The sequence below is a fragment of the Microcaecilia unicolor genome, chromosome 5 (genome assembly GCF_901765095.1).
Source record: "Microcaecilia unicolor chromosome 5, aMicUni1.1, whole genome shotgun sequence".
NCBI lineage: Eukaryota > Metazoa > Chordata > Amphibia > Gymnophiona > Siphonopidae > Microcaecilia > Microcaecilia unicolor.
Window position 1 is genome coordinate 257,005,934 of NC_044035.1, and position 25,728 is coordinate 257,031,661.

The 25,728-nt window shown below is 43.9% G+C and overlaps 1 protein-coding gene across 2 annotated transcripts in view; it reads right to left on the minus strand.

Moving 5' to 3' along the window:
- MAN1A2 (mannosidase alpha class 1A member 2) overlaps window positions 1-25,728 on the minus strand; it is a 488,967-nt gene that overhangs the window by 300,886 nt on the left and 162,353 nt on the right. For both annotated transcript variants that reach the window (XM_030204025.1, XM_030204024.1), the window contains exon 2: window positions 6,868-7,123. In XM_030204025.1, the coding sequence (XP_030059885.1) occupies window positions 6,868-7,123 (256 nt within the window). The remainder of the gene's footprint in view (window positions 1-6,867; window positions 7,124-25,728) is intronic.

The window sequence follows — 25,728 nt, forward strand, 5'->3', positions numbered from 1 at the left end:
CTTTTAGAGGTTAGCACTGGAGAGCACAGGCATCTTCTCAGTTCCAGATCCCTGTAAATTGCTTCTCTGATTAAGCCCTTGTAACCTGGATTGGCCACTCTTGGAAACAGGACACTGGGCTTGATGGACCATTGGTCTGTCCCGTTAAGACAATGATTATGTTCTTAAGTCTACGCTTAATGGTAACAGGCTCCTACTACTACACATTTAATGGATATTCTGCTCCTGTACAAAGGCTTACAGATCAGAGGAACACCATACCACCTATATGTCCTACAACCCCTGTCTATTTCTTATTTAACAACATTTATCTTTGAAAGCACTGTACTATTACTATAAATTAAGCTTTTCAAAGAACTGACCATAGGTTATTCATTTTGCTAGTTGGCATGAACATAAAGCTGTATATCACTAAGAACAGAAATCGGGCAATATTCATGGCAAAAATATGAAAACTGAAGGCAAGGTAAGTATCCTGAAAATTAGAGCTATTCCAACAGGATAAAATGGTGATGTGAGGCTCTTTTGAGATGTTATAAGTATTGCTCTCTGATATATTAAGAAGTATCTTTGTTTATTTTTCTTGTTTTATGTTTTGTGCCATTTTAATTTATTCTATTTTAAAGTTTGATAATTGTAATCATCATTGTAATCATCAAAGGCCAGGAAGGCAGTTTGTAAGTATTTTAAATAAAGACTAATGTCTTTACATTACAAAACAGGAAAATAAAGTAAAATTCCAAAATATGTGGGCATGTATGACCCCATTTCACCTAGTGAGAATGTGGTGACTCGGAACTCAAAAATCAAAGCTGAACCAAGAAATTCTACAGTCAGAGAAAATGAAGAATGTGGGTACAATTTAATAAGGGAATATTAGGTTCTTACCTTGGTAATTTTCTTTCCTTTAGTCATAGCAGATGAAGCCATTACGTATGGGTTATGTCCATCAACCAGCAGGGGAGATAGAGAGCACTCAAACTTTCACAGTGCCCTCTTGGCCAGCTAGCTCCACTGCCTCTTCAGTATTTGAAGCTTCCAAAGCAGTATGGCAAACCGCAATGGGAATCACAAGAGCTTTCCTCACAGCGAACGATGGCCCATCACAAGGGCATGAACTCATAAAGGAGGGAATGCACATCCTCCTGGAGGGAATAAACTCATCCTCCTTATTGTATAAGTGGAGGGGAACACACGCGCCTCCTGGAGGGAATCACACATCCTCCCAACACACTGGAGGGAATGAACTCATCCTCCTATTTATAGAACTGGAGGGGAACACACGCGCCTCCTGGAGAGAATCAACACATCCTCCAAAAAAAAACATGCTGGAGGGAATGAACACATCCTCCTAAATTTAAACTGAACACGAATCCTGAAGATTGTTTTCCAACTTTCTCCCAAGGAAGGAACTTCAGGAAATTAGAACAGAACCTGAAAAACAGATTCACAGCATACAGACAATCATACAGGGAGGGCTCATGGCTTCATCTGCTATGACTAAAGGAAAGAAAATTACCAAGGTAAGAACCTAATTTTCCCTTCCTTGTCATCAAGCAGATGAAGCCATTACGTATGGGATGTAACAAAGCAATCCCTAGATTGGGGTGGGAACAAGCCACACCACGCGCTAGCACTTGTGCACCAAAACGCGCATCCCTCCTGGCAGCCACATCCAGCCTGTAATGTCGGGCAAAGGAGAGCTTAGAAGCCCATGTTGCTGCACTGCATATCTCTTGAAGAGAGAGTGCTCCAGTTTCAGCCCAAGAGGAAGAAATCGCTCTAGTAGAATGTGCCTTAAAGGCTACAGGCGGAACCCTGCTGGCCAGCAGATAAGCTGAAAAGATAGTTTCTTTGATCCAGCGGGCAATAGTGGCTTTAGACGCTGGAGACCCTCTGCGAGAACCGGATAGCAAAACAAACAGATGATCAGAAGTCCTGAAAGAGTTAGTAACTCGCAGATACTGCAGCAGAGTCCTGCGCACATCTAAAAGGTGCAGCTGCCCAAAAGATTCTGGAAACTCTTCCTCTGAAAAAGAGGGCAAGAAAATAGGCTGGTTTAAGTGAAAGGCTGAAACCACCTTAGGCATAAAGGAAGGCACGGTCCGAACCGTGACTCCGGACTCTGAAAATTGCAGAAATGGGTCTCTACAGGACAGCGCCTGGAGCTCTGACACCCGTCTCACCGAGGTAATGGCCACCAGAAAAACGGCCTTCAGTGTCAAGTCTTTCTCCGAAGCTCGCCGAAGTGGCTCAAAAGGAGATGCCTGCAGGGTTTTCAAAACTAGCCCCAGGTTCCAAGCTGGACAGGGTGCTCGCACTGGAGGTCGGAGCCGAAGCACCCCTCTAAGAAACCGTGCCACATCTGGGTGAGCAGCCAAAGACACGCCTTCCACCTTACCACGAAGGGAGGCCAACGCTGCCACCTGCACCCGCAGGGAATTATAGGCCAAGCCTTTTTGTACACCTTCCTGCAAAAAGTCCAGAATCGGCGAGACAGGAGCCCGCATTGGAACAATGGCTCTGGAAGCACACCAAGACTCAAACAGGCACCAAATCCTGGCATAAGCCACAGAAGTGGACCGCTTGCGGGCTTGCAGGAGAGTGGAAATAACTTTATTGGAATAACCTTTATCCCTCAATTGCGCCCTCTCAATAGCCATGCCGTAAGACCAAAGCAGCCGGCGTCCTCCATGGCTACCGGTCCCTGAGTCAACAGGTTCGGTACCAGAGGTAACAGCAGAGGAGCCTCCAGGAGCATCTGTCGGAGGTCTGCATACCAAGGTCTCCTTGGCCAATCCGGGGCGATGAGGACCACTTCTCCTGGGTGCAGCCGAATCCGCAAGAGCAGGCGCCCTATCAAGGGCCATGGGGGAAACATAAAGTAGACCCGGAGGCCAGGGTTGAGCCAAGGCATCCAACCCCGCCGAGCGAGGATCTCTCTGTCTGCTGAAGAAGCACGGGACTTTGGTATTGGCACTTGTCGCCATTAGATCCATCACGGGCTTGCCCCATTTGGCACAGATCTGCAGGAATACTTCGTCTGCCAGATTCCATTCTGCTGGATCGATGTGATGCCTGCTCAGATAATCGGCCTGCACATTGCTCTGACCTGCAATATGAGCTGCCGACAGACACTGAAGATGCAGCTCGGCCCAGTGGCAAATCAGTTCGGCCTGCGCGGCTAGTGCTCTGCACCTTGTTCTGCCTTGTCGATTTATATAGGCCACCGTTGTCGTGTTGTCCGACATCACTCTGACAGCCAATCCTTCCAGGGTCACTTGAAAGGCCAGAAGCGCCTGAAACACCGCTTTCAACTCTAGGTGGTTGATGGACCACTCCGACTCCTCGGGTGTCCATAGACCCTGGGCATGCTTCCCCTTGCAGTGTGCGCCCCAGCCCTTCAGGCTGGCATCTGTTACCAGTAGGCACCAAACGGGGAGCGTCAGCGGCATTCCTCGCCGCAGCATGCTGTCCGAGAGCCACCACTCCATGCTGAGACGGGCCGCAGGGAGCCAAGTAAGTCTGCATTGGTAATCCTGAGAAATAGGAGACCATCTCCGGAGTAGGGAATACTGTAGAGGTCTCAGGTGCGCTCTCGCCCAGGGTACCACTTCCATCGTGGCTGTCATCGATCCCAGCAGCTGGACAATATCCCAAGCTCGCGGGCGGGGCATCCTCAGGAGCAGACGGACCTGATTCTGAAGCTTGCACCGCCTTAGCTCGGGTAGGAACACATAGCCCGAGACTGTGTCGAACCTGGCCCCCAAAAACTCTAGAGATTGTGAAGGGGACAGGTGACTTTTGGCCATATTGACGACCCAGCCTAGAGATTGCAGTACTGAGACCACTCTGGCTGTAGCTTGTAAGCTCTCTGTTACAGAGTCTGCTCTGAGGAGCCAGTCGTCTAGGTACGGGTGAACCCTGATACCTTCTCGCCTGAGAAAAGCAGCTACTACCACCATTACCTTCGAAAAGGTTCGGTGAGCTGTGGCGAGGCCAAAAGGCAAGGCCCTGAACTGGAAATGTTTTCCCAACACCGCAAACCTCAGAAACTTCTGGTGCGGGGGCCAAATCGGAATGTGCAAGTAAGCTTCTTTCAGGTCTAGAGACGTGAGAAACTCTCCTGGCTGAACCGCCGCAATGACGGAGCGCAGGGATTCCATGTGGAAATACCGCACTCTCAAGGACTTGTTCACTTCTTTTAAGTCCAGAATAGGGCGAAAGGACCCACCTTTTCGCAGCACCACAAAGTAGATGGAGAATCGGCCGCAGTCTTGCTCGGCGGGAGGCACCGGGGTCACTGCCCCTAACTGAATCAGACCTTGTAAAGTCTCCTCCACCGCCGCCCTCATTGGGACTCCACAAACACGTCTCTTACTGGGGCGTTGAATTCTATTCTGTATCCATCTCTGATCAGGTCCAGAACCCACTGATCTGAGGAAATCTTGGCCCACTCCTCGACAAAGAGGGAAAGCCGTCCTCCGATGACAGGCATCGAAGAGAGGGCCGGCGCACCATCATTGAGAGGGTCGCCCCTGAACTCCTGGTCTTGAGCCACCGGCTGCGGAACGCTTGTCCGAGCGAAAGGAGATCCTCTGCTGACCACGGGTACGAGAAGTGAACCCAGCAGAACGCCCCGGGCAGTACCTTCTAGCTTCACGGAAGCGAGGTCTGTACGAGGAGTGGACCGCCTGGCCCTTAGAGGAAGGCCTCTGCCTATCTTCGGGCAAGCGCTGGGGTTTTGGATCACCCAGGCCTTTCACAATTTTCTCTAACTCCTCACCAAATAGAAGTCCTTGAAAAAGGCAACTTCACCAACCTTTGCTTAGAGGCCATGTCCGCTGCCCAGTGTCGTAGCCACAGACGACGGCGAGCCGCCACTGCTACTGCCATTTGTTTAGCCGAAGCTCTGAGAAGGTCATAAAGGGCATCAGCCAGAAAGGACAAGGCCACCTCCATCCGCGGAGCCACATCCAAGAAGGGCTCCACTCCATCTCCGGGCTGAGCCACTGCCTGTTGCAGCCAAGCTAGGCAGGCTCTCACAGCATAACAGCTGCATGCAGACGCCCGAACAGTGAGACCTGCAATTTCAAAGGACCGTTTCAACGCTGTTTCCAGCCTACGGTCTTGAACATCCTTCAGGGCAACACCTCCTTCAACAGGGAGGGTAGTTCTCTGTGTCACCGCAGTGACTAGGGCATCCACTGTAGGCATTTGAAAACGAGCCATATGTCCCTCACACAGAGGGTATAACTGCCCCATAGCCCTGGAAACTCTCAAAGGTCCCTCGGGGTCAGCCCACTGAGCCGAAACAAGCTCTAGGATGGAGTCATGCAAAGGGAAGGCCCGAGCAGCTTTCTTGGTACTAGCCATCCTGGGATTACCCGAGGAGGCCATGCCACTGTCAGGATCTTCAATCGAGAGGGCCTGCAGGGTATCTGAAATAAGCGCTGGCAGCTCATCACGGTGGAAAATCCTCACCGCGGAGGGATCATCCAGATCCTGTGGTAAATCCGCACCTGACTCTGGTTCCTCAGACCAAGAACGTCTGTCAGAGTTCTCCGAATCCTCACACCCCGACCACGGGGGGGAAAAAGGTGCACCACAATCTGAAGGGGAATTAACCCTTCTGCGCTTATCTTTAGGCCAAGCATCCGGGAAAAAAGCCTCACTGGGCAGACCCAGGCCAGAATCCATCGGGGGGGCAATCAGAGGAGCCTCAGGCGACCCTTGAGGAAGGGCTCTTTTCATCATGTATGCTTTATGCAGCAAAAGCACAAAATCCGGGGAGAAAATCTCACCCTGGGCACCCAAATCCTGTCCGGTGCTAGCCACTCCTGAAATAACCTCATCTCGAGGTGCCCCACCCGGCTCAGGTCTCTCCGTGTCCACGGAGGCCGCGCCATGCGGTGTAAGCAAAATGGCGCCCGCTGCCAGCTCAGAGTGGGAAGAAACATCGCTCGCCATGCTCGGGCCGGCTCCTACGCCAATACAGCACGATTTACAGAGCCCTGCTGCTGATTTGCGCTTGCCACAAGTGGAACAGCGCTTTACATTGTCCACAGCCATCGCCGAAAAACGGCGGTAAAATCCAAAATGGCGGTTTCGCGCCAAAATCGCCCCGATCGCGGGCCCACCCCAGAGGAGTTGGAAAACACTCTTACGTCAAAGGATCTAGTGTACAACTACGATCCTGCTGAAAATCAGGTCAAAAACCTCTGTTCCAGCGTCTCTGCGTTTAAAAACGCGACGCAACTTTTTTTTAATTTTTTTTTTTAAGCTGTGAGGAAAGCAGAGGTATTGAAGACTCCGGAGGCTCAGATGAGTGGGAAAGGCAGGGAAAGGGCGAACCTATATGCCTGCATCCACTGTTGGTGGGTAAGGACAGGGAAAACAAGGCAATATGTCCACATCCACAGAGGTATGGGTAAGGCAGGGAAAGGGCTAACCTATGTGCCTTTAAAGTGAAGCTGCTATAGCCTCCAACACCCCGGTTAACAACTGGCAAGCCAGGAACCACCTCCCGGCAGATTTTTCTGGAGCTCGAACAAGCTGCAGCCACCCTGCTAAGGGAGATAGAGAATACTGAAGAGGCAGCGGAGCTAGCTGGCCAAGAGGGCACTGTGAAAGTTTGAGTGCTCTCTATCTCCCCTGCTGGTTGATGGACATAACCCATACGTAATGGCTTCATCTGCTTGATGACAAGGAAACTTCTGATATGCCTTAATGAACTAAAAATGGAATTACTACATGTTATGCAATATTCATGGCAATGTCAGTGGAACATTTCAATATAAGGATTGCAATTAGATTACATACAACTTTACAGATTCCTCCCCCAAATCGGTCAAACCATATCCATACCTCTTTAATCTTGTCTCGTTTCTCTCGGATGTCCGGATCTCCTGGGTCTCCAGTCTTTATGCCAACAAGTTTGGGTACTGGTACTGGTGGCAATTGCTTATTGTCTTTTTTCTTCATCTCTTGGATTACTTTGTTCTTCTCTGTTTGGATCTCAGCTCGGATTTGATCACGAGACTTTTTTAGCTTCTCTTTTGCTTCCTCTAATGCTTTCTCATGGTCTGCACGGATTTTGTTTCTCAAGCGTTCCTCTTCTTCCCTGCAGAAAAACATCAGAATTTTAATTTTTGAAACCTACAATCTAATAAATACCCTTGCAAAACTAGTTTTAAAAATCCCAATACAAAACATAAAATGCTTCTTCTTGTAATGTCACGTACCTCATCTGAACTCTCACATTGCAATTAAAGATCCTCTGGAGATCATTTTAGAAACCTCGCATCGTATCCACATGGGTAAATTACATACACATGCAAATTCTGATTTTAAAATGCTTTTTAGGGTCAACTGTTTAAAAGATGTCAATGCAATAAGGCCAACTGGTTTCTTCTTTATGTGTCTCAAGTAATTGTTCTGGTACTTTTATATATCTGGAGCTATTTTTGTCCTGTGCGTCCTTTTCTTGTTGTTCACTGTTATTACTTATCCTTGCTCTGACCTCCCGTATTGTCTGGCATAGAATTATGTTATTGTGTAGACTGCCATAATGTCAGTACTTCTGCTGATATCATAATATATCAAATCAAATTATGTAATGCAATGTAGGATTACCCGAAAACCAAGAAAACAAATGGGCAAATGATTTGCAAGATACAAGATAGGCAAGAAGGATCCAATTTTATTCACCACATAACAGCTAACACATGTAAAACTCAGATGCCTGATATGACTATGTTTCGCTCTATCAAGGGCTGCATCAGGGGCTTCATAAAACTGTTCATACATACATACATATATATATAAAATGAGTCAGTAAAACGATAACAATATCAATTAAATAGTCAAATCATAAAACTACAATAATTTTTATGTATGAACAGTTTTATGAAGCCCCTGATGCAGTCCTTGAGAAACTCAAAAGGAGCTTTCCTAGCCTGAAACAAAAAAGTTGAAATCCCAAAACTTAGTAGGTGACTTGATGAAAGATTGTAATATAATTAAATTCCATATAAATTGAACTAAAAACTGTAAAGAGATGGGGTTACGTCTACAATGTGATACGCACCAGCTAAACCAAGGTAAATCCCAAGCTGGTCTTCAAGCCCAACTCAGGGCAGCCTTGCAATTACACCAAACCTGCACCACTTAAAATTATAAAATTGACTAGTGGAGACTCTCATAGAAGCCAGGGTTTGTGACATGGAATCATGAACGGCACCTACTGTTATCTCTTCAACATCTAAGCTGTGAAAACTAGGTCCTGATGATTGCATGGTTAATACTGTAGAACCCTGCAGCTTGACTGGCCTCTTTATGGACAATTTTTGAAGAAAGCCAGATTATCCAATAAGAAGCTATGAGAATCAATGTACCTTCATCTCATTTAAATTTTAGGAGAGTTGCACCAAGAACACAATTGGAGAATTTACATTTAGGCTCTCCGAATTCAGGAAGAAGGAATTCCACGCAAAATTTGTCATAAGTCACAATCCTGGAACAGAACTGAGGAACTTTCTTGTTCTGATGAGATAGAAACAGGTAAACTGCAGATACTCCCCTAGCCCATCCCCCTCCCAAGTCCAGGGATCACTCATGTGCCTTAAGAAGTCAACTCAGCTTGCGCTCTAGGACAATACTTTTCCCTGTTATGTCATAGCTCAGAGGGTCATCCTTTCAGAGATAACCATTTCCACAATGTGCCAATTTCTCAACAAAGGAGGGAGAGATCTGTTCTCCCCTACTTGTTGATACAATACATCACTATCTGGTTGTCTGTTTAGACTATGATATTTTTGCTAGCCAATCAGTCCTTGAAAACCTTGAGAACTTTGCTCTTTCATATTCAGAAACCCACGATTACTCCAATTCGGACTTGGACAAATACTCTTCTGAAAAAGTGCAAGTCTGTGCTGGACCCGAAGTCAAGTGCCTCAGGGAGAGTATTCCTTGACTGTTAGCATCTAGACTTTGATGTTGTTTAATACCTCAATGAAACTTCTTTCCGCGATACAGTCTAGTGACATTCAAGTGTCGTTGATTTCGGCCCACAAAATCAACAATCCTCTAGGCAGAGTGTGAACCCTGAGAATTGATATAATTTCTACATGCTTTGGCATCAGTGCTGCCAGTGGTGGAACACCAATTTCAGCCAGGGGGCAGGCAAAACAATCCATGATTCTATTAAGACTGTGGTGAGATCAGTAGGATAGGTCAAACCTTCTGAGTTACCTAAACTGTAATGGTCGTCTGATCCTGGACCCTTGGTGTCTGTCGAATACTTTGCATAAATGGCCACCACCATCTAGATACTGCCATCATCATACTCCAATTTAGTGTGAAGTTACTGCTTCCTTGCCTCTATTTAATGCAGAACACTGAAAATCCTTGATGCTGATGCCATAGTGAGAGAAACTTTTAAATTCTTCAGATGGCTATCAGTCAATGCTTGATCCCAAGGAATTCTATTGACACTTGATTTTGAGGGTCTCTTCAATATCAATGCACCTACAGATTTTGGTACAGTTCAAGGGCCCTTTGGGTCCAATGCTGATGAAATGTGGAACTCATGGCCACAAAAACCTCTTTATGTTATCTGTAGGCACATTACACTGACATCTAATTATCTGGACCCAGGTATTACAAGCACCAATTGTGGGTATATGCACTGAATATAATCTTGCTGACTAGCCTAATGGTTAGTGTAGTCACCTATGAACCAGGGGAAGTGGGTTTGGTTCCCATTGCAGCTCTTTGTGACTCTGGGCAAGTCAGTTAACTCTCCATTGTCCTAGGTACAAAATAATTATCTGTATATAATATGTAAACTGTTTTGATAGTAATCTCAGCAGGGTGGTATATCATATACCATCTCTTTTCAAACCACTAGATGCTTTCTTCTAAGGCATATTACTGAAGAAAACAGCCTAAGCAGAATCAAATGACTCAGTTTTGGGGGAAAAAAAAGTTCTGATTCGTCAAGAGCACCAGAAAAAATGATGGAGAGATGGGAATGAAATCCCACTCCTCCCTCCCCCCCCCCCCCCCCCCAAAAAAAAAAAAACCTTTCAAACTGTTAAAAACCTAAATAAATAGACCAAGGAGAGAAGAAAAAAAGATGACCCACATATAAAAATGAAGAGAATAATAAAATTAATCTCAAAAGGCTGCAAAGGGAGAGATGTTTATTCAGCTCTGTGGAAAAGAATGAACCAAGGTGGTCCTTGAGAGAGCTTGAACACATGGGCAGTACAGCTAAAAACTTAAGTTACAGAAAAGATGGCGAGATCTTTTCAGCATGTGGGCTGTGTTGGTGACATTACATATCTGTGAGGACTTTCCATTTTGTTTGTCCTCAGAAGAAAAGAATTATGCCTAGTAAAATTATGAGAGACACCCTTTTTTGGATTTAGTTATCTTTTTCCAAGCTCAAGGCAAGTTACATACTCAAGTATAGCAGGTATTCACCTGTCCCTAGCGAAATTATTTACAAGATGTAATTGTGAAACTAACAAAAAGAAAACATCAGAAATCCATATTTACCAACCAGTCCCATCCTCAGAAGTACCTCGTCAACTCCTTGGTCAACCCTCCATATTAACCAGAAGACAGTGCTCACTCTCTGAACAGTCCATGGAAAACAGTCTCAAGTTTTCTTTGTTTTATTACTATTTATTACCTTTAAAAGTGAATTAACAAGGCTACCCTACCACTTTACTCAAGTTTAATTCCAAACACTAACAAAACTATCCCTTCCTGTTTACTAAGCTGCATGTTAATGCTGACGCAGCGTCAACATTGCCAAGCAGCTTAGCAAACAGGGGGGTAAATGAATCATTTTAATAATATTATATAATATTTATACAATGCAAATAGACAAATACAGTATTACTCTATGTGCTGTATCTATTCATGAAACTATATAATGTACTGACAGCAGGCTAAATAAAAGAATAACATTTTGGGAGGGTAATTACTAACCTGGACTAAGAAAATACTGCATGATGTACATCACTGTACAGGCAATAAATGGCAAAATCATACATTATTTTGCCATAATACATGTTTTGTTCACTGCATTGCACATTACATAATAATGAGATGCAAAGTATCTCATTATTATGCAAGTCGAATAGCACAACTTGCATTAAACTTCAGAAGTTGTGTTATTAGCAGAAAAATAATGCCAGCTTTGAGTTGACATTTTTCATCCCCAGAAGCACCGGCATGGGAGCTTTCTTAAAAGGGACCAATGCAAAAGATGCATTAAATAAGATCCCCCCTCCTCACCAAAGACATCCTAACCCTCCCCATTAAAGACTCTCCCAACCCCCTGACAAGAAACTCCATGACCCTCCCTCAGCAAGGACCCTCACTCTACCTCTGCAGTTCCTGGTATCTAGCAGTCTGAGATAAGAGTGATCCCCAGTTGCTCCTGCTCCATTGGGTGCCAAGTTCAAAATGGTGCTTTTTTTCCCCCTGCTGGTAGTCTTGCTATACTACCGCCATGGGACAAGCTTCCAAATAAGGAGTCTGATTCCTAGTGGTAGTACTGCAACACTACTGCTAGGGGTTTACCTGCACCATTTTGAACACTTCTAAATCAGGTATTGCTCCTTGTGGTAGTATGGATTAGTGGCTGTCTCCCATAGTGTGTCCCCAGCAGCACACAGGTTGCAGGTAAAAGTCAAAGCACTCTAGTACAGAAAAGGAAATAGCCAGACCTGTTTCCTCACAGGCTTAGTACTTCTATCAAGTCTCTTCAAGCACAGTCATAGTTTCAGTAGCCTGTCCCTGACATGGCTCCACTGTAAAACAGCCAAGGAATAAGTGGTCTACCATGGCAGTCTTCAGTTACCTCATATGCAATCCCTGGAGGCATAGACTTGAGGGTTCTTACAACACAGGGTGCAAACATCTGAGCTAGGCCACTCCTCTTCCCTGGAACTCCCCTCAGTCACTGCAGCCAAGCCAGAACACTCTGAGAAGATCTTCAATCAGGGCCTCCCTGTTCTGTTCTATAATAGGGTTTTTAACTTCCTGCTGTCTGCTTGAACCTCACTCTCCTGGCCAGACAGGCTAACACAGTGATTCCCAAACCTGATACTAGAGGCACACCCGTCAGTCAGGTTTTTGGGATATCCACAATGAATATTCACGAGAGATATTTGCATGCACTGCCTCCACTGCATGCAGATCGCTCTCATGAATATTTATTGTGGATATCCCAAAACCCTGACTGGCTGGGGTGCCTCCAGGATCAGATTTGGGAACCACTGGGCTAACATATCAATTCTCTGCCTTTAGGTAGCTCAGTTCCATTATCAGGGGCCCTTTTACTAAGCTGCAGTAAAATATGGCCTGCGGTAGTGTAGGCACGTGTATTGGGCATGCGCAGGGCCAGTTTTTACCGCATTTACAAAAAAAAATGGCTTTTTTTTTTTTAATGGGACGGGAAAAGGGCCTACAGTAAAAATGAAACCAGAATGTGCCCAAAAATGGCCTGAGCCCTTAACAGTACCCATTGATCTAGCGCACGTGCAGTGACCGGTCAGCACACTCCAAGTACCAATTACCATTGGAACCAGCAAATGTAGGCAGAAATAAATAAATAATTCATCCACACATTATGGGCCAGCCAAATTTGAAATTACCGCCAGGAGGGTGTGCTGGCCTGGCGGTAGTCTCATTTGAGCGCACGCTGCACACGTGTAGAGCCTACTGTGGCTTAGTAAAAGGGCCCCTCAGTGAGGGAGTTTCCTTAAGGAAACTCGGGTCATATACCACCTGCTCTCTCACATTCCTAAATATAGTGCTTCTCTAACACACTAGATGAAGGCAAAGTGTAATTTTTTTTAATCAGCACAAATGACCAATGCCTTGGTTTTCTGAAATTAATTGAAAACATATTTGACCTCAATTAGTAGATAATCTGAGAAAAACCTACCAAATGTCTGGCAGAAGTAATACTTTCTTCTAATGAAAAAAGGACACACATTAAAATGTCAACATATACTGTATTTAAAAAGGAAGCAGATCGCGGAAGAATGTGTAAAAAGTCCAATTTTTATTCACCACAAAGATAAAAACACTTGTCTAAAAGCCCGACTTGGCCACGTTTCATCCTAACAAGGGCTGCATCAGGGGCTTTAAGTACCAGCAGTGTTGCACAAAAAATTCCTCTTACAGGTCACACAATACTCCTTCTCCAGGCAGCAGTTCTCCATGGTGAATCTGCCGTGTTGGGCTTTTAGACAAGTATTTTATCTTTGTGGTGATTAAAATTTTGACTTTTTATACACTCTTCCGTGATCTGCTTCCTTTTTATGCTATCCGGTCTGGATTTGGCAGATCACCTGCTCATTTGTTTTTTGGGACCTCATCTGACAGGCGCAATGTCAACCATATATTAACAGCACAGAAAGGGTTCAAAGTACAGAACAAAGTCCAAATGCAAAAGAAAGCACCAGGAGCCTTCAAAATCAGGACAAAGTTCCTTTAATCACACAACTTGGACAACAGCGCCTGTGTCAGGGGTCTGCCTCAAACACAACTTAACCCTCCATTGCCCCAGGTACAAATAAGTACCTGTATATAATATGTAAGCCGCATTGAGCCTGCCATGAGTGGGAAAGCGCGGGGTACAAATGTAATTAAAAAAAATAATACAATTATAACTGTAACTAATAAAATGTATTAAGAAACCAACAATAAAATACAGTGAAAAAGATGACATAAGAAAAAATAAACATTAAAAAAATTATTTATAAAATGTGTACATATATATAAAATAAATGAAACATATAAAATGTGTGTGTATAAAATGGACATGAATGTATAATATTCTTAATGAAATGCATCTAGTGTGCCAAATGAAAGTCAAACAACCTGTAAGTATTATCTGATCAAGACAATCATATTCAAGTATGGTGACGTAAATATATTTGTCTATTAATTAGTGTAAAAGCATATAACTTTGCAGTGAAAATGTCTAACAAACAAACAAAATAAATAAATAAATAATCCTACAGACAGCATTATGTACTTATAAAAACTCACCATAAAGGTTGTAGTGTCTAAATGTGCAGTATCGAGACTTGCTCCTTTGGAAATAAAAGCAGAGCATGCTTAAGCAAAAGCTAAACTAAATATGTGATTACTTAAGAGTAGATTTTCAAAAAGGTGCCAGGGACAGCTACATATCTCAGATACTACATTATTGGCACATGAAAAGAAAAACACAACAGATACATATCTTATTTGTAAGAACACTGGATAGAACACACCAAACCAGCTGTGTGTCTCAAAATAGTTAATATTAGCATATGGAGAAGATGACCGAACGTCTGTGCTAGAGAGCGTCTAGTCTAAGGTGAAAGAATCGAGCTGCAGGCTGAGCAATAAAAAGTATGTTAAAATGTGCATAGGAAAACATGGAGACTGTGAATTATTTTTAAAAAACTGCCGAGAAGGGCTCTGCTACAAAAATGCCAGTGAAGATGATAATTAACTGTTAAGAGAAAAGGCACCAAAATGACCGCTTGTCGGTGGTATATAAATAAATAAATATTTTATTTGTTATGATTATAATTGTATTGTTGTTTGTGTTTGATGCAGACCCCTGACGAAGATGCTGTGCGCTGAAACACTGCCTATGTCAGGTCATTTTTGGAAGATTCTTGTCCAAGTTGTGTGAAGGAACTTTGTCTCAATTTTGAAGGCTCCTGGTGCTTGCTTTTGTCATTTAATCATATATTAAGCCAAAATCTCGGGGATATGCATGCCAGTAAAACCTACAGTATGGAATTTCAGGAAGGTCTACCAATTAAGTAAAACTGACTTGACAAATATTGAGAACTGAACAATTCACTACATGTAGAAAAAAAAACAAAGCAGAAGGCTAAGAACGTTTTTAAAGCCTATAACAAGCAATTAATTGAAAGGCTGAAGCCATTCCACAGTATATGAAATGTCCAAGTTCAACGGAGAAACTAAATGAATGGCTCCTGATATAATTTATCAGATTTCATGAGTGCCAGTACATATTTATTTTATACTAATCCCTCCTGCTCACCTTATTTCATTTGTTTTCACAAGATGGAACAAGTCCTCTTTGTTCCTATTTAGCGCCTCAGTACTTTAGAAATAGTTGGGATAATGTGGGGTACAAATGCAATAAATAGAATGGTTCTGCATTCATTTGTCGTCAGTCAGATGCACTATTGTAATGTTATAGGGCTTCTCCAGAAACATTTATCTAGGCTAGTGCATGTTCAGAATTTTGATGTAGGGTTGTGATCAAGGCCCAGATGCACAAAGGTCCCCGTTAAGAATCAGTCTGTATTGCCAAATCGGTAAACATTACCGAAATGGAAATACAGAGGGATTCCCAAAGAGAATGCAAATGAATGCTTGCAAATGAGCTGCTTGCTGCTTTTGTGATCCAGCTCATTTGCATGCAATATTGGAAAAGCCAGTTGGCGAGCTGAGAATGCGCAGAACAGGCAATCGCTAAGTGTGGTTGCTCTGCGCATGCTACAGATGGCTCTCATACACACAGACAAGTTGGATGTATGAAAGCTGGCATAGCTTTTTTTGTTTGTTTGTTTTTTTAATAACTGCCATGGTGTGCTGATGCCGGGAGCCTGCACTCACTCTCCTGTCTGGGGGGAGGGGCAGTAGATTCCAAAACGTCCCCACCTCTGTGAAAAGGCAAGCTCAGCAGCAGCAATGACAGCCTGGAGAGGGCTAGCAGACATTTTAGCTTTTTTTTTTTTTGTGCTCAGAGCTGCGGAGACTGCTCGCACATAGCCTACAGGAAGGGCAGCCGGCTGTAGGGCAAAGACTTTTCTGCTCTCTCGTTCCCTCTTCCCCTCTCCCTCATCCTCTTGCTTTTCTCTCAAGGTGTGCTGTAGGCATGAATTGCTGGGCTCTTTCAATAATGTGTTGCAGCCTTTGCTGACAAAAGCGCTTTGCTCTCACGTCTTCTGCACAAGAGGACCCTGCAGCTGTAGAGTACTAGCAAGCACTGTCAGAACAGACAGCTCCAGACCTCCCATTAAATTTTCAATGGTAAAGGTAGGGGTTGCTTCTGTTTATCGGGTCGGAAAACGGCTATGCATCGCTTTGCATGCAAATTTGTATAGCAATGAGTTCATTAAAATAGCTTTATATTGTAAAGAGTATGTAGGACAGGCCCCAAAGGAACCCTGGGATAGGCCAGAATACCCCCGTTATAGGCAGGCATTCCCCAGGAAAAACCTAGAAATAAAGAACTACAACTCCCAGCATGCCCCAAGGGAGACCGGGGATAAGAGAAACTATGTGCATTCCCAGGAGTCTCCAGAGGAGGGCCGCAGGGGAAGGAATAAAGCTGATTCTCCAACCTGGTGGAAGAGGTGGTGGAACAGGTGGGTGGAGAAAGAAGAGCCACCAAAGAGCTTTAATGAAAGAAAGGGGGAGCAGCTGGGAGAAGGGCGGGGCGAGGAGAATATGGATTGGGCTCCTGAGGAGAGAGAGGCAGAGAGTGAGCCTTGCCCTATGGAGTTGACTGAACCGGAGAACACCCTGGAAGAGCCGATGGACTTTTCGGCTCTGGCTCAGCGAAAGCCAAGGAAGTAGCGGGGCCAAGCCGGGTCAAGCGGGAGGAGGTCAGGTAGGAGTATGACTGACCAAGAGGGTGGGACCCTAGGCTTTGAGCCCGCGCAAAGCCATTACTGTGTTTTTTGAAAGCCTGGCTAAATTGAGCTGTGTTTTTGGAAGCTTGGCTAGAACTGAACTGTATTTTGAAAGCCTGGCTAAATTGAGCTGTGTTTTGCAAGCTTGGCTAGAACTGAACTGTGTTTTGAAAGCCTGGCTAAACTGAGCTGTGTTTTGAAGCTTGGCTAGAACTGAACTGTGTTTTGGAAAACCCCGCTACACTGAACAGGGTATTTTTTTCTTTTTTTTTTTTTTATTATTTGCTGCTACTCTTCCCCAGGAGGGAGGGAGAGGAAGCAGTTGTGGAAGCCGGGACTGGGCAACTAACCGGCTGGAAAAAGGTGAATGATAACTGTGCTTTGTTTTGTGTTTTGGGTGCCACAACTGAGGGAAGGAGGGAAGCCCCTCCTAGGCAATAAAAAGCTTCATTGTTCTGAGGGAAAAAGGAGCAGTACTGGAAGGTGTTCTTCAGGTGGTGGAGAGCTGCAACCGCTGAGAAAAGAGGATCCACTTTACAATATTCATTTTCGTTAGCTGCTACAATGATAGGAAAAGAGCATGGAGAACCCTTTTGTGCATGTCTCATTTTACTCCTTGCTCGCTAAACCAGCTAGAACTGGTACAAAACCATGTTGCCGGCTCATTAGGCTTAGTGTATCTGGGCCTAAGTGTTCTTTTTTTTTTTTTTTTTTTGTATTATTTGTTTATTGAATTTTACAACTTATACAGACATAAGAACTGCTAAGTGAAATACAGCTTTAGAAACAAAAAATAAACGAAACAGGAATTACTTTCCTCAAAATCATAACATTTAGCTTCATTAGACCACAATAAAAGAGGGAGGTAGGAATTTGTGAAGATTATACTATATTATTTCTAAATTATTAAAGAATTGATGGCCCCACCATTCTCGTGTGCTCCTACAAATTCTCTATTGTTGTTTAGAGTCTAGGAAAGATTTAAGTTGATCTGGGTTAAAAAACACATATTTTGTTTGATTTAACCTTACAAAACATTTGCATGGATATACAAGAAGGAAGGATCCTCCTAATTCTATTATTTTAGACCTCACAGAAAGAAACAATTTTCTTTTTTGTTGAGTAGTCTTAGTCACATCTGGATAAATCCAGATTTTTTGTCCTCCAAATATACGATTTGTAGATTTAAAGTAAAGTCTCATCACTGAGTTCAAATCTTGCTGGAAGACGAAAGAAACAAGCAACGTCGCTCTTTCCGTAGCCTCTTCTAAGGTTTGTTCCAAAATGGCTGTAATATTATCTAAGTCCAGGGCCTAAGTGTTCTTGAAGAGGCAGGGTCTCTCCTATATTTCAGGCCCTGAATTGGCTCCCAGTAAAGACTAGAATAACTTTTAAATTGTTTGTATGGCATGTTGGGCATTGTGTAATATTCAACATGAATTTTTAAAGGAGAGGTTACAAGGTACATACCAAATGAATATTTACATTCAGGGGCGATGCTTAATTTGGTCATTGTTGGTGCATAAGACTGTAAATTGTTTTCTAGTACAAGCCAGGCCTTTGGGTGGACTGCTTCAGTTGTTTGGAACCAATGGCTTGGTAAGTAAAAAAAAAAAAAAAAAAAGTTAAAGGGGTTACATATCTGATTTTCCATCACTCTTTAAAAACCTGTTTTTTAAAAGCAATATTTTGAGGTTATGTAAGAGTGGAAGGTGTGGTTAGTGGAGTTAAGATAACAGGGATAATTTGTAGGGGTTGTATGCTGTTTTTACAATTATGGGACAGGGTTTGGTATGGAAGAATTAGGAAAAATTAAGTCTTACATGATAATTTTCTTTAGTCAACAACGCTGTTCTGAACCAATAGGTGTTGTCCCTTCCTACCAGTATGTGGAGGTAGAGAAAACTGAATTCTGTCAGTGACATCACCAGGATAATCAGAGGTGCTCCTTGGAACAGTCCACTATGCATCTGCCCAAGCAGCAGAAGATCCCTTTATAAACACACCCATGCCCCATCAACCACTGCAGCTACAATGATAATCAAGCAAGCAAACACCACAGAGTGAAACTCACTACCCTGCTTATACCAGAACACAGCCGTATCACGGGAACCTGTATAGCTGCCAATCCCAAAATGAAAATTTTTTTGAAGCACTGAAAAGGAAGCACAGAGTACAACCAGAACCCTGGGCTAAGGTTTTTCAAGGGCAGGACTTCAGAACCTATCACTAACTAAAGAAAAATATATTATTAGGTAAAACAATTGCTCCTTTCTTCACGTCAGCACCACTGTTTTGAATCAATGGGATGTACCAAAGCAGATCTATTGGGCAGGGAAGACAAGGCCACCCGAATGACAGCTCTGCCAAAGTCCAAGCGAGCTCTGACCAACATGTCCAATCTGTAGTACTTAGCAAAGGAATGAAGCAATGACCAAGTCGCTGCCCTAGAGATCTCCTCAGGGGATACCACCTAGGCCTCCGCCCAAGAAGCAGCCTGAGCCCTAGTAGAGTGGGTTTGAGCCCAAGGCACTGGACAATTCTTGCCGATGTAAGCAAACTCAACAGCCGCCTTAATTCACCTCACAATGGAGACCTTCAAGGCTGCCTGGTCCTTCTGACAGCCTTGGAAAAGTACAAAGAGGTGGTCCAAGACAAGAAACTTGTTTGTCTCATTGAGGTACTTGAGCAGCATCCTCTGGACATCCAGCATGTAAAGCCTTCGACCCTCCAGCAATGATTCCTGCGCATCACCTAGAGGGCAAACAAACCTCCCAATTCAGATGGAATGGAGACACCACTTTCAGAAGAAAGAATGGTACCATGTGCAAGGATACAGAATAGGAGAGATAGAGATCCCAACAAGACAAGACTTGCAATTCACCTCTAGCAGAGATGATGGCCACCAAAAACACTGTCTTGAGGGTAAGATCCTTGCTGGAAGCTAAGCGCAGGGACTAAAATGGAGTCTCTGAGAGTGCCTGGACCACAAGACTGAGGTCCCAAGAAGAAAAGAAAGGACAAAAAGGGGGGTGCAAGATTTACAAGTCAAGATGGCGTCAGGAACGGAAGTGAGGCACCTTAGCTCCTGAAACTCGAAAACGCTCTGGCGCGAGGACTGATCTTCCCGATTTTATTATGGGGAAGAGAAAGGGGAAAACGACGGCTCCTTCCTCCGCGGTTCCGCCGTCAACCCCCGCCACTCGCCAGATGACCTTGGAGAGCTTTCGAGTGGTGCGTCTTGGAGAACAAATGCCCACTTCGATTGGCTCGGTCTCTCACGGTACCGAGCACAGCATAGAAGGAGTGACGCTAAGTTCTCCTTCCTTCACTGCACCTCCGCGACCCGGAGGCGATTCTTTGCTCGTGGGGTCACGACAACCTGAGGTTCTGGATTTACCCAGACCGGTGGTACTCGTAGAGGGAGGACCTATGAGCACTTCAACCCCGGGAAAGGAAACAACATTACAGGACTCAGTGCAGGCCGCTGTTCCTGTCTCTCGGGAGATTGCAGCCGCGTCTATCGGAGTTCTAAAGAGACCAGCAGTGGTAACTATGAATACACTTTGGAATGCCATTCAGGCAATGAACAATACTTTACTCTTGATGAATAACTCAGTTAAAAGTGATATAACGGACCTGAAACAGGCCAATCAAACATTGTTAGCTCAAACTCAGGAGCAGCAAGTTAAAATTATGAAAATAGAAGGAGAGGTTGAAAAACTACAGAATATTTCCTCAGTTTTAATTAAAGAAAGAGAAATCCAAGATAGAAAAATGGAATACCTTGATAACAATGCACGCAGGAACAATATGAGACTTTTGAATTTTCCGAAATCACCATTGATAAATCCTACAGATATGCTTAAGAAATATTGTACTGAGGTATTGGGGATTCCAGTGGAGGGGTTTCCCCCCATAACGAGAACCCAATACATAACTGGTAGATCTGCTCAATTAAATGAACAACCTCAAACAGCTCCTGGCACTACATTAAATTTAACAGAATTCTTGGAGAACTCTCTCGAACTGATATCTGAAAGAACTACATTGTTGGTAACTTTTGCCCTAGAGTTTGACCGAAACAATATTCTTCGGTTATATTTTCGACATATTAACGATTCTTTCATGGGACAAAAGATTCAAGTGTTCCCAGATTTAGCAAGGGTCACACAGAAGAGGAGAAAAGAATTTCTTTTGTATAAATCTAGGGTGTTAAAATTAGGAGGCACATTGGTGCTGAGATTTCCTTGTAAATGTTGTATTTCAATTGATCTGGTGAACTATGTCTTCTTTACTCCCAAGAAGTTATTGGAGTTTATTGAATCAAGGGAAAAGGCTGATCCTACCGTGGAGGCACTCCCTTAGTTTAAATATGCTGAATATCGGCTGTGTACATTTGTTGCTCCCATCTGTTGGTAAATTGTTAATTTACCATAATTTTCCATTTGAACTATTTCTTAGTATCTTGACCAAATAATTGTGGACAAATTATATAACACTTTTTTTCCTTATTTTGTTGAATGATATAAAGTATTATGTCATACATTTTATTATATTTCTGATATTTCAATGCATTTATGTTTGATGATATGTTAAAACTTATAAAGAATTTAAAAAAAAAAGGGGGGGGTGCAGATGCACCACCCCCTTCAGAAACTGAGCTACCTCTCTAAGCAAAGCCAGAGAGATGCCCTTCCCCTTCCCCAGAAAGCTAGACACCGCTGCCACCTGGACCCTCAGGGAGCTCAAGGTGAGTCCCTGCTTCAGGCCCTTCTGTAGGACTCCAAAACGTTGAGAACCTGAACCATCCAGAGCCTGACATCAGCCAGGGACACGGAAGTCTTCCTGGACTGCAGCAGGGCAGCAATCACTATGGGAAAAAATCCACGCTTTTTTTTTCTACTGCTGTTCAATGGCCACACTGTGAGCCAAACAGGATCCAGATCCTCCATGTCTACCAGCTCCTGCCAAAGGAGCCTCCAACTCCTGGGCACAGAAAGAGCGTCGCCTACTTAGCAGCCGCTGGAGATCCACGTACCAAGGTCTGCAGGGCCAATCTGACACCACCAGCAAGACCAAATGAGGATGATGTGCAATACTGCGAAACAAGTGACCAATGAGAGGCCATGGAAGAAGACTTGGAGGGGTTCACTACCAGCCAAGGCTATTCCAGGGCATCAATCCCATGAAAAGCTGGGTCTCCCTGGCGACTGAAAAGTGTTGTGCTTTCACATTGGCTCTGGACACCAAATTGAACTGAGATGGCCCCCAGCGGTCCACAAGGAGCTGTAAGGCCTGAAGCGCAGCTCCCATTCTCCTAGATCCAGGAGAGAGTGACTGAGAAAGTCTGCCTGCACATTGTCTTTCCCTGCAATTTGGGCCACTGAAAGCGCCTACAGATGCATCTCTGTCCACCAACAGAGACTCTCCACCTCCAGGGTCACTGCCAGACTCCAGGTTCTGCCATTTGTTGATGTACGACACCGCCATGGCATTGCACTCTGACCACTTTCCCTTCCAAAAGCTGCTGAAACTCTTGCAGAGCCAGACAGACCACCCAGGCCTCCCAGCGGTTGATGAACCAGAATGCTTCAAGACTTGACCAGGTGCCCTGTGCTACACACCCAAGACAGAGAGCGCCCATGGTGACCAGCTGAGAAGGATCCAGCGGGACCCATCACGAATGGTTCACCAGACTGTCCCACCAGGCCAGACTGATCCTCACCTTGGATGTGAGCAGGAGAGAACAATGGAAGTCCTGAAAGGGCAGTGCCCACTGGGACAAGTGGGCTTGCTGTAGTGGACATGTGAGCCCTCTCCCACAGCACCACCTCCAGAATCACAGCTAAGAAGCCCAACAGCTGCAAGTAATCCCAAAATGTAGGCTCTGCAAGATCTCACAACCGGTGTAACTGTGCCCGGAGCTTCCCTGCCTGCTCCTCCAGCAGAAAAAATGTCTCTCTGGCCATGTCAAAGCAGACCCCAAGACAGGGCCAAATGTCTCTTGGGCAGGTTCACTACCCAGCCCAGGGATTCCAGGATGGAAATGATCTGTGAGGAAGCCAACCTGGCCTCTGAAGCTGAGTCATCCCGAAATAGCCAGTAATCCAGGTGGGCATGAAGCCGAATACCCTGAGGTGCACAGCTACGATTCCTAACATCTTGGAAAACATGTGGGGCACCTCCTCCTACCCAAAGGGCAAGGCCTGAAACTGAAAGTGCCATCCCAACCCACGGAAGCGCAAATATCTCTTGTGATGATCTGCAATGTGGAAGTGGACAGCAGAACAGGGAGCTAGGCCAGGGACATGAGCACTATCAGCACAACCTACCAACTGCTGAAGGTAAAGAAAAATACTGGATTGTTCCAGGGAGCACCTCTGCTTAGGCTGGTGATGTCACTGGCAGAATTCAGGTTTTCTCTATCTCCACCTTCTGGTAGGAAGGGATAATACCCATTGGTTCAGAATAGTGGAGCTGATGCTAAGAAATAAGAATTGTAGAGCTTTACCTTTATTATTTCATATGCCATATTGGGCTGTATGTTTGTTATTTTTTAATTGATTATTTCTGTCTGTGCCCTGAAAAAGACAGGAACAAATCAAGATAAGGTATACACATGAGTTCATCTTGCTTGGGCAGACTAGATGGACCGTGCAGGTCTTTTGCTGCCATCATCTACTATGTTACTATGTATTGTGTGCACTGCTTTGCACTGCCTTTTAGTGGGGAAAGGCAGAACTATAATCATGTGAATTAAAATTAAACTACCTCTTTTTCCTTCCTTAAAGACAGGATAAGAAGAAGAAATAATTCCCTTTTGCAAAGCTGAGAAAATACAGCAGTGTCCTACAACGAATGCTTTAGTTATCTTTCGGTAAGTCCAACCAAACATGAAATGGCAATCCTCAGTCATGAAAACATTTAGATTTTCAGAATGTTTTCTCCTGATTCATCTACAGGTTTTGTAGGGAATAAATTAGAAATGCATAGTGGACTAAAACCAATTATCTAGTTTAATAGGGGGATAGCTGTTTTTAATTTTAAATCGAAATGTATTAAGGGATCAAAGGAGATAATGCAGCTTCAATGTACAGTACGTTTTGTCACGTACATCAAACTGAAAGTGAATTTTCTAACAAGTGCCCAATGTAATAAAGCATAAGTTAGACTGTATGCTACACTTTTTTTAGGCACTCACAACACACAAAAAAATAAATAAATATATATATATATATATATATATATATATATATATATATATATATATAAGTGCATAGGTATTACCTGCATACAAAATGTGCATTAAGATTAGTCTATATTTTAATATAGGGTAGCATGTTAAAAACAATAAGACACTAAGGCACTCATTTTCAAAGCAGATGGATGACTCAAAATGCTCAAAAAAACATCCATCTGCTCAAAACATCCAAATTGTGATTTTGGAATGGCAGAATTTGGGCATCCTACACTGCAGTGTGTCCAAATAGCAAGGGAGTGTGTTTTGGGCGGGACTAGGGAGAGACCAAAAGTAGGATGTCCAACAGTGATAATCGAACAAGAAGAAACATCCATGTCTAAAAAGAAAGATGTTTTTATTTAGATCTGTTTCAATTACATCCAGGGCACAAACAGGTTCTCTGATTGAGCAGCTGACCACTGGAGGGATTAAGGCGCAACCCTCTCATGAATCCCCCAGTTGTCACTGTCCCTCCTCCCTCACCCCTGAAAGTGACAACGGAAAGAGAAACTAGGCTCCCTGGCATCATCATGTATTATAGGCATTCTGAACACAGCAACAAGCAGGTCTGAAGTTTAGCCTGTAAACCAGGGGACCCTGGTTCAAATCCCACTTCAACTCTTTACTTACCTTTAAATTGTGAGTTCTCCAGAAACAGATATATCTACTGAACCTAAATATTAAAGACACCTGCATGCCTGAGGGTTATTGAGATGGTAAAGTCTTTGGTGCAGTAGGAACTTCCCTGTCTCTGGAGGGCTCATCATTTAAAATAGTGTTGCAGTAAAATATGAACCTGGGTATCCTGGATTAAAGTCCACCAAATGGAGCAGGGACATCTGTGTGGCTATTTTCATATAAATGCTGCCAGACATCCTTGTCCCTGGTTTTTTGACGTTCATAGTTTGGACATTTTATTTCAGAAAACTGAAGTTTTTTGGACATTCTCACGCATTTTTGAACAGGAAACCCCAATGTTTTTGACCTAAGATGTAATTTTGAAAATACCCTTTCAACTCTTACCACCATTTTTAAACAAATAACTAAGCTCTACAGTCCAGCTCATGCCCCACAACCAAACAAGAACGTTCATGCTCCAGAACTAGACAGACTCCAACCTTACCCTCCCTCACCTCCTAACTCCTACCTGCTCACTGCCATTTTTAAAATATGAGGGTTCAGCTAACGTCACCAACTTTCAACTTAAGCAGTGGTATTTAAAAAATGGCAACAAGCAGGCATCGATAGAAGAGGAAAAAGAGAAGGCACTCAAATTGATAGGTAAATATGGAGTAACCATGGGGGGGGGGGGGGGGGACAACACATGGGTGGGGACAGGTGGATGGCTTGGGCACCCCGGGTCAGAGTTTCTCTGGCCTGGGGGAGCCCAAGCTTAGGTCTCCTGAGTCGTAGGATTCTTAATTATTCCCATCTTATTAAGTTTTAGCTTATATGTATGTTTTATTCTACCATGTTTAGAACCGTGAATATGGAGGCTATAAATGTTTTTAAATTAATAATAAACTTGGGGAGGCCAGATCTCAGGATTTATTCCTCTAATTTCCATTTACTTCCATTGAGTCAAATAGATGTTATAAACTTTACTTCACCTCTAAGGCTGGCATTAAAAATCAACCTTGAGAGGTAGGATACATACGTTTAGTACATATTCCTGCACTGGAAGTAACTCCATATATAGATCCTGTATTTGAAGTACGGTAATTCCACATATATAGAAAAGGCCCACAGAAAGTCAAGGGCCCGATATTCAGATGGTAGCACTCAGCA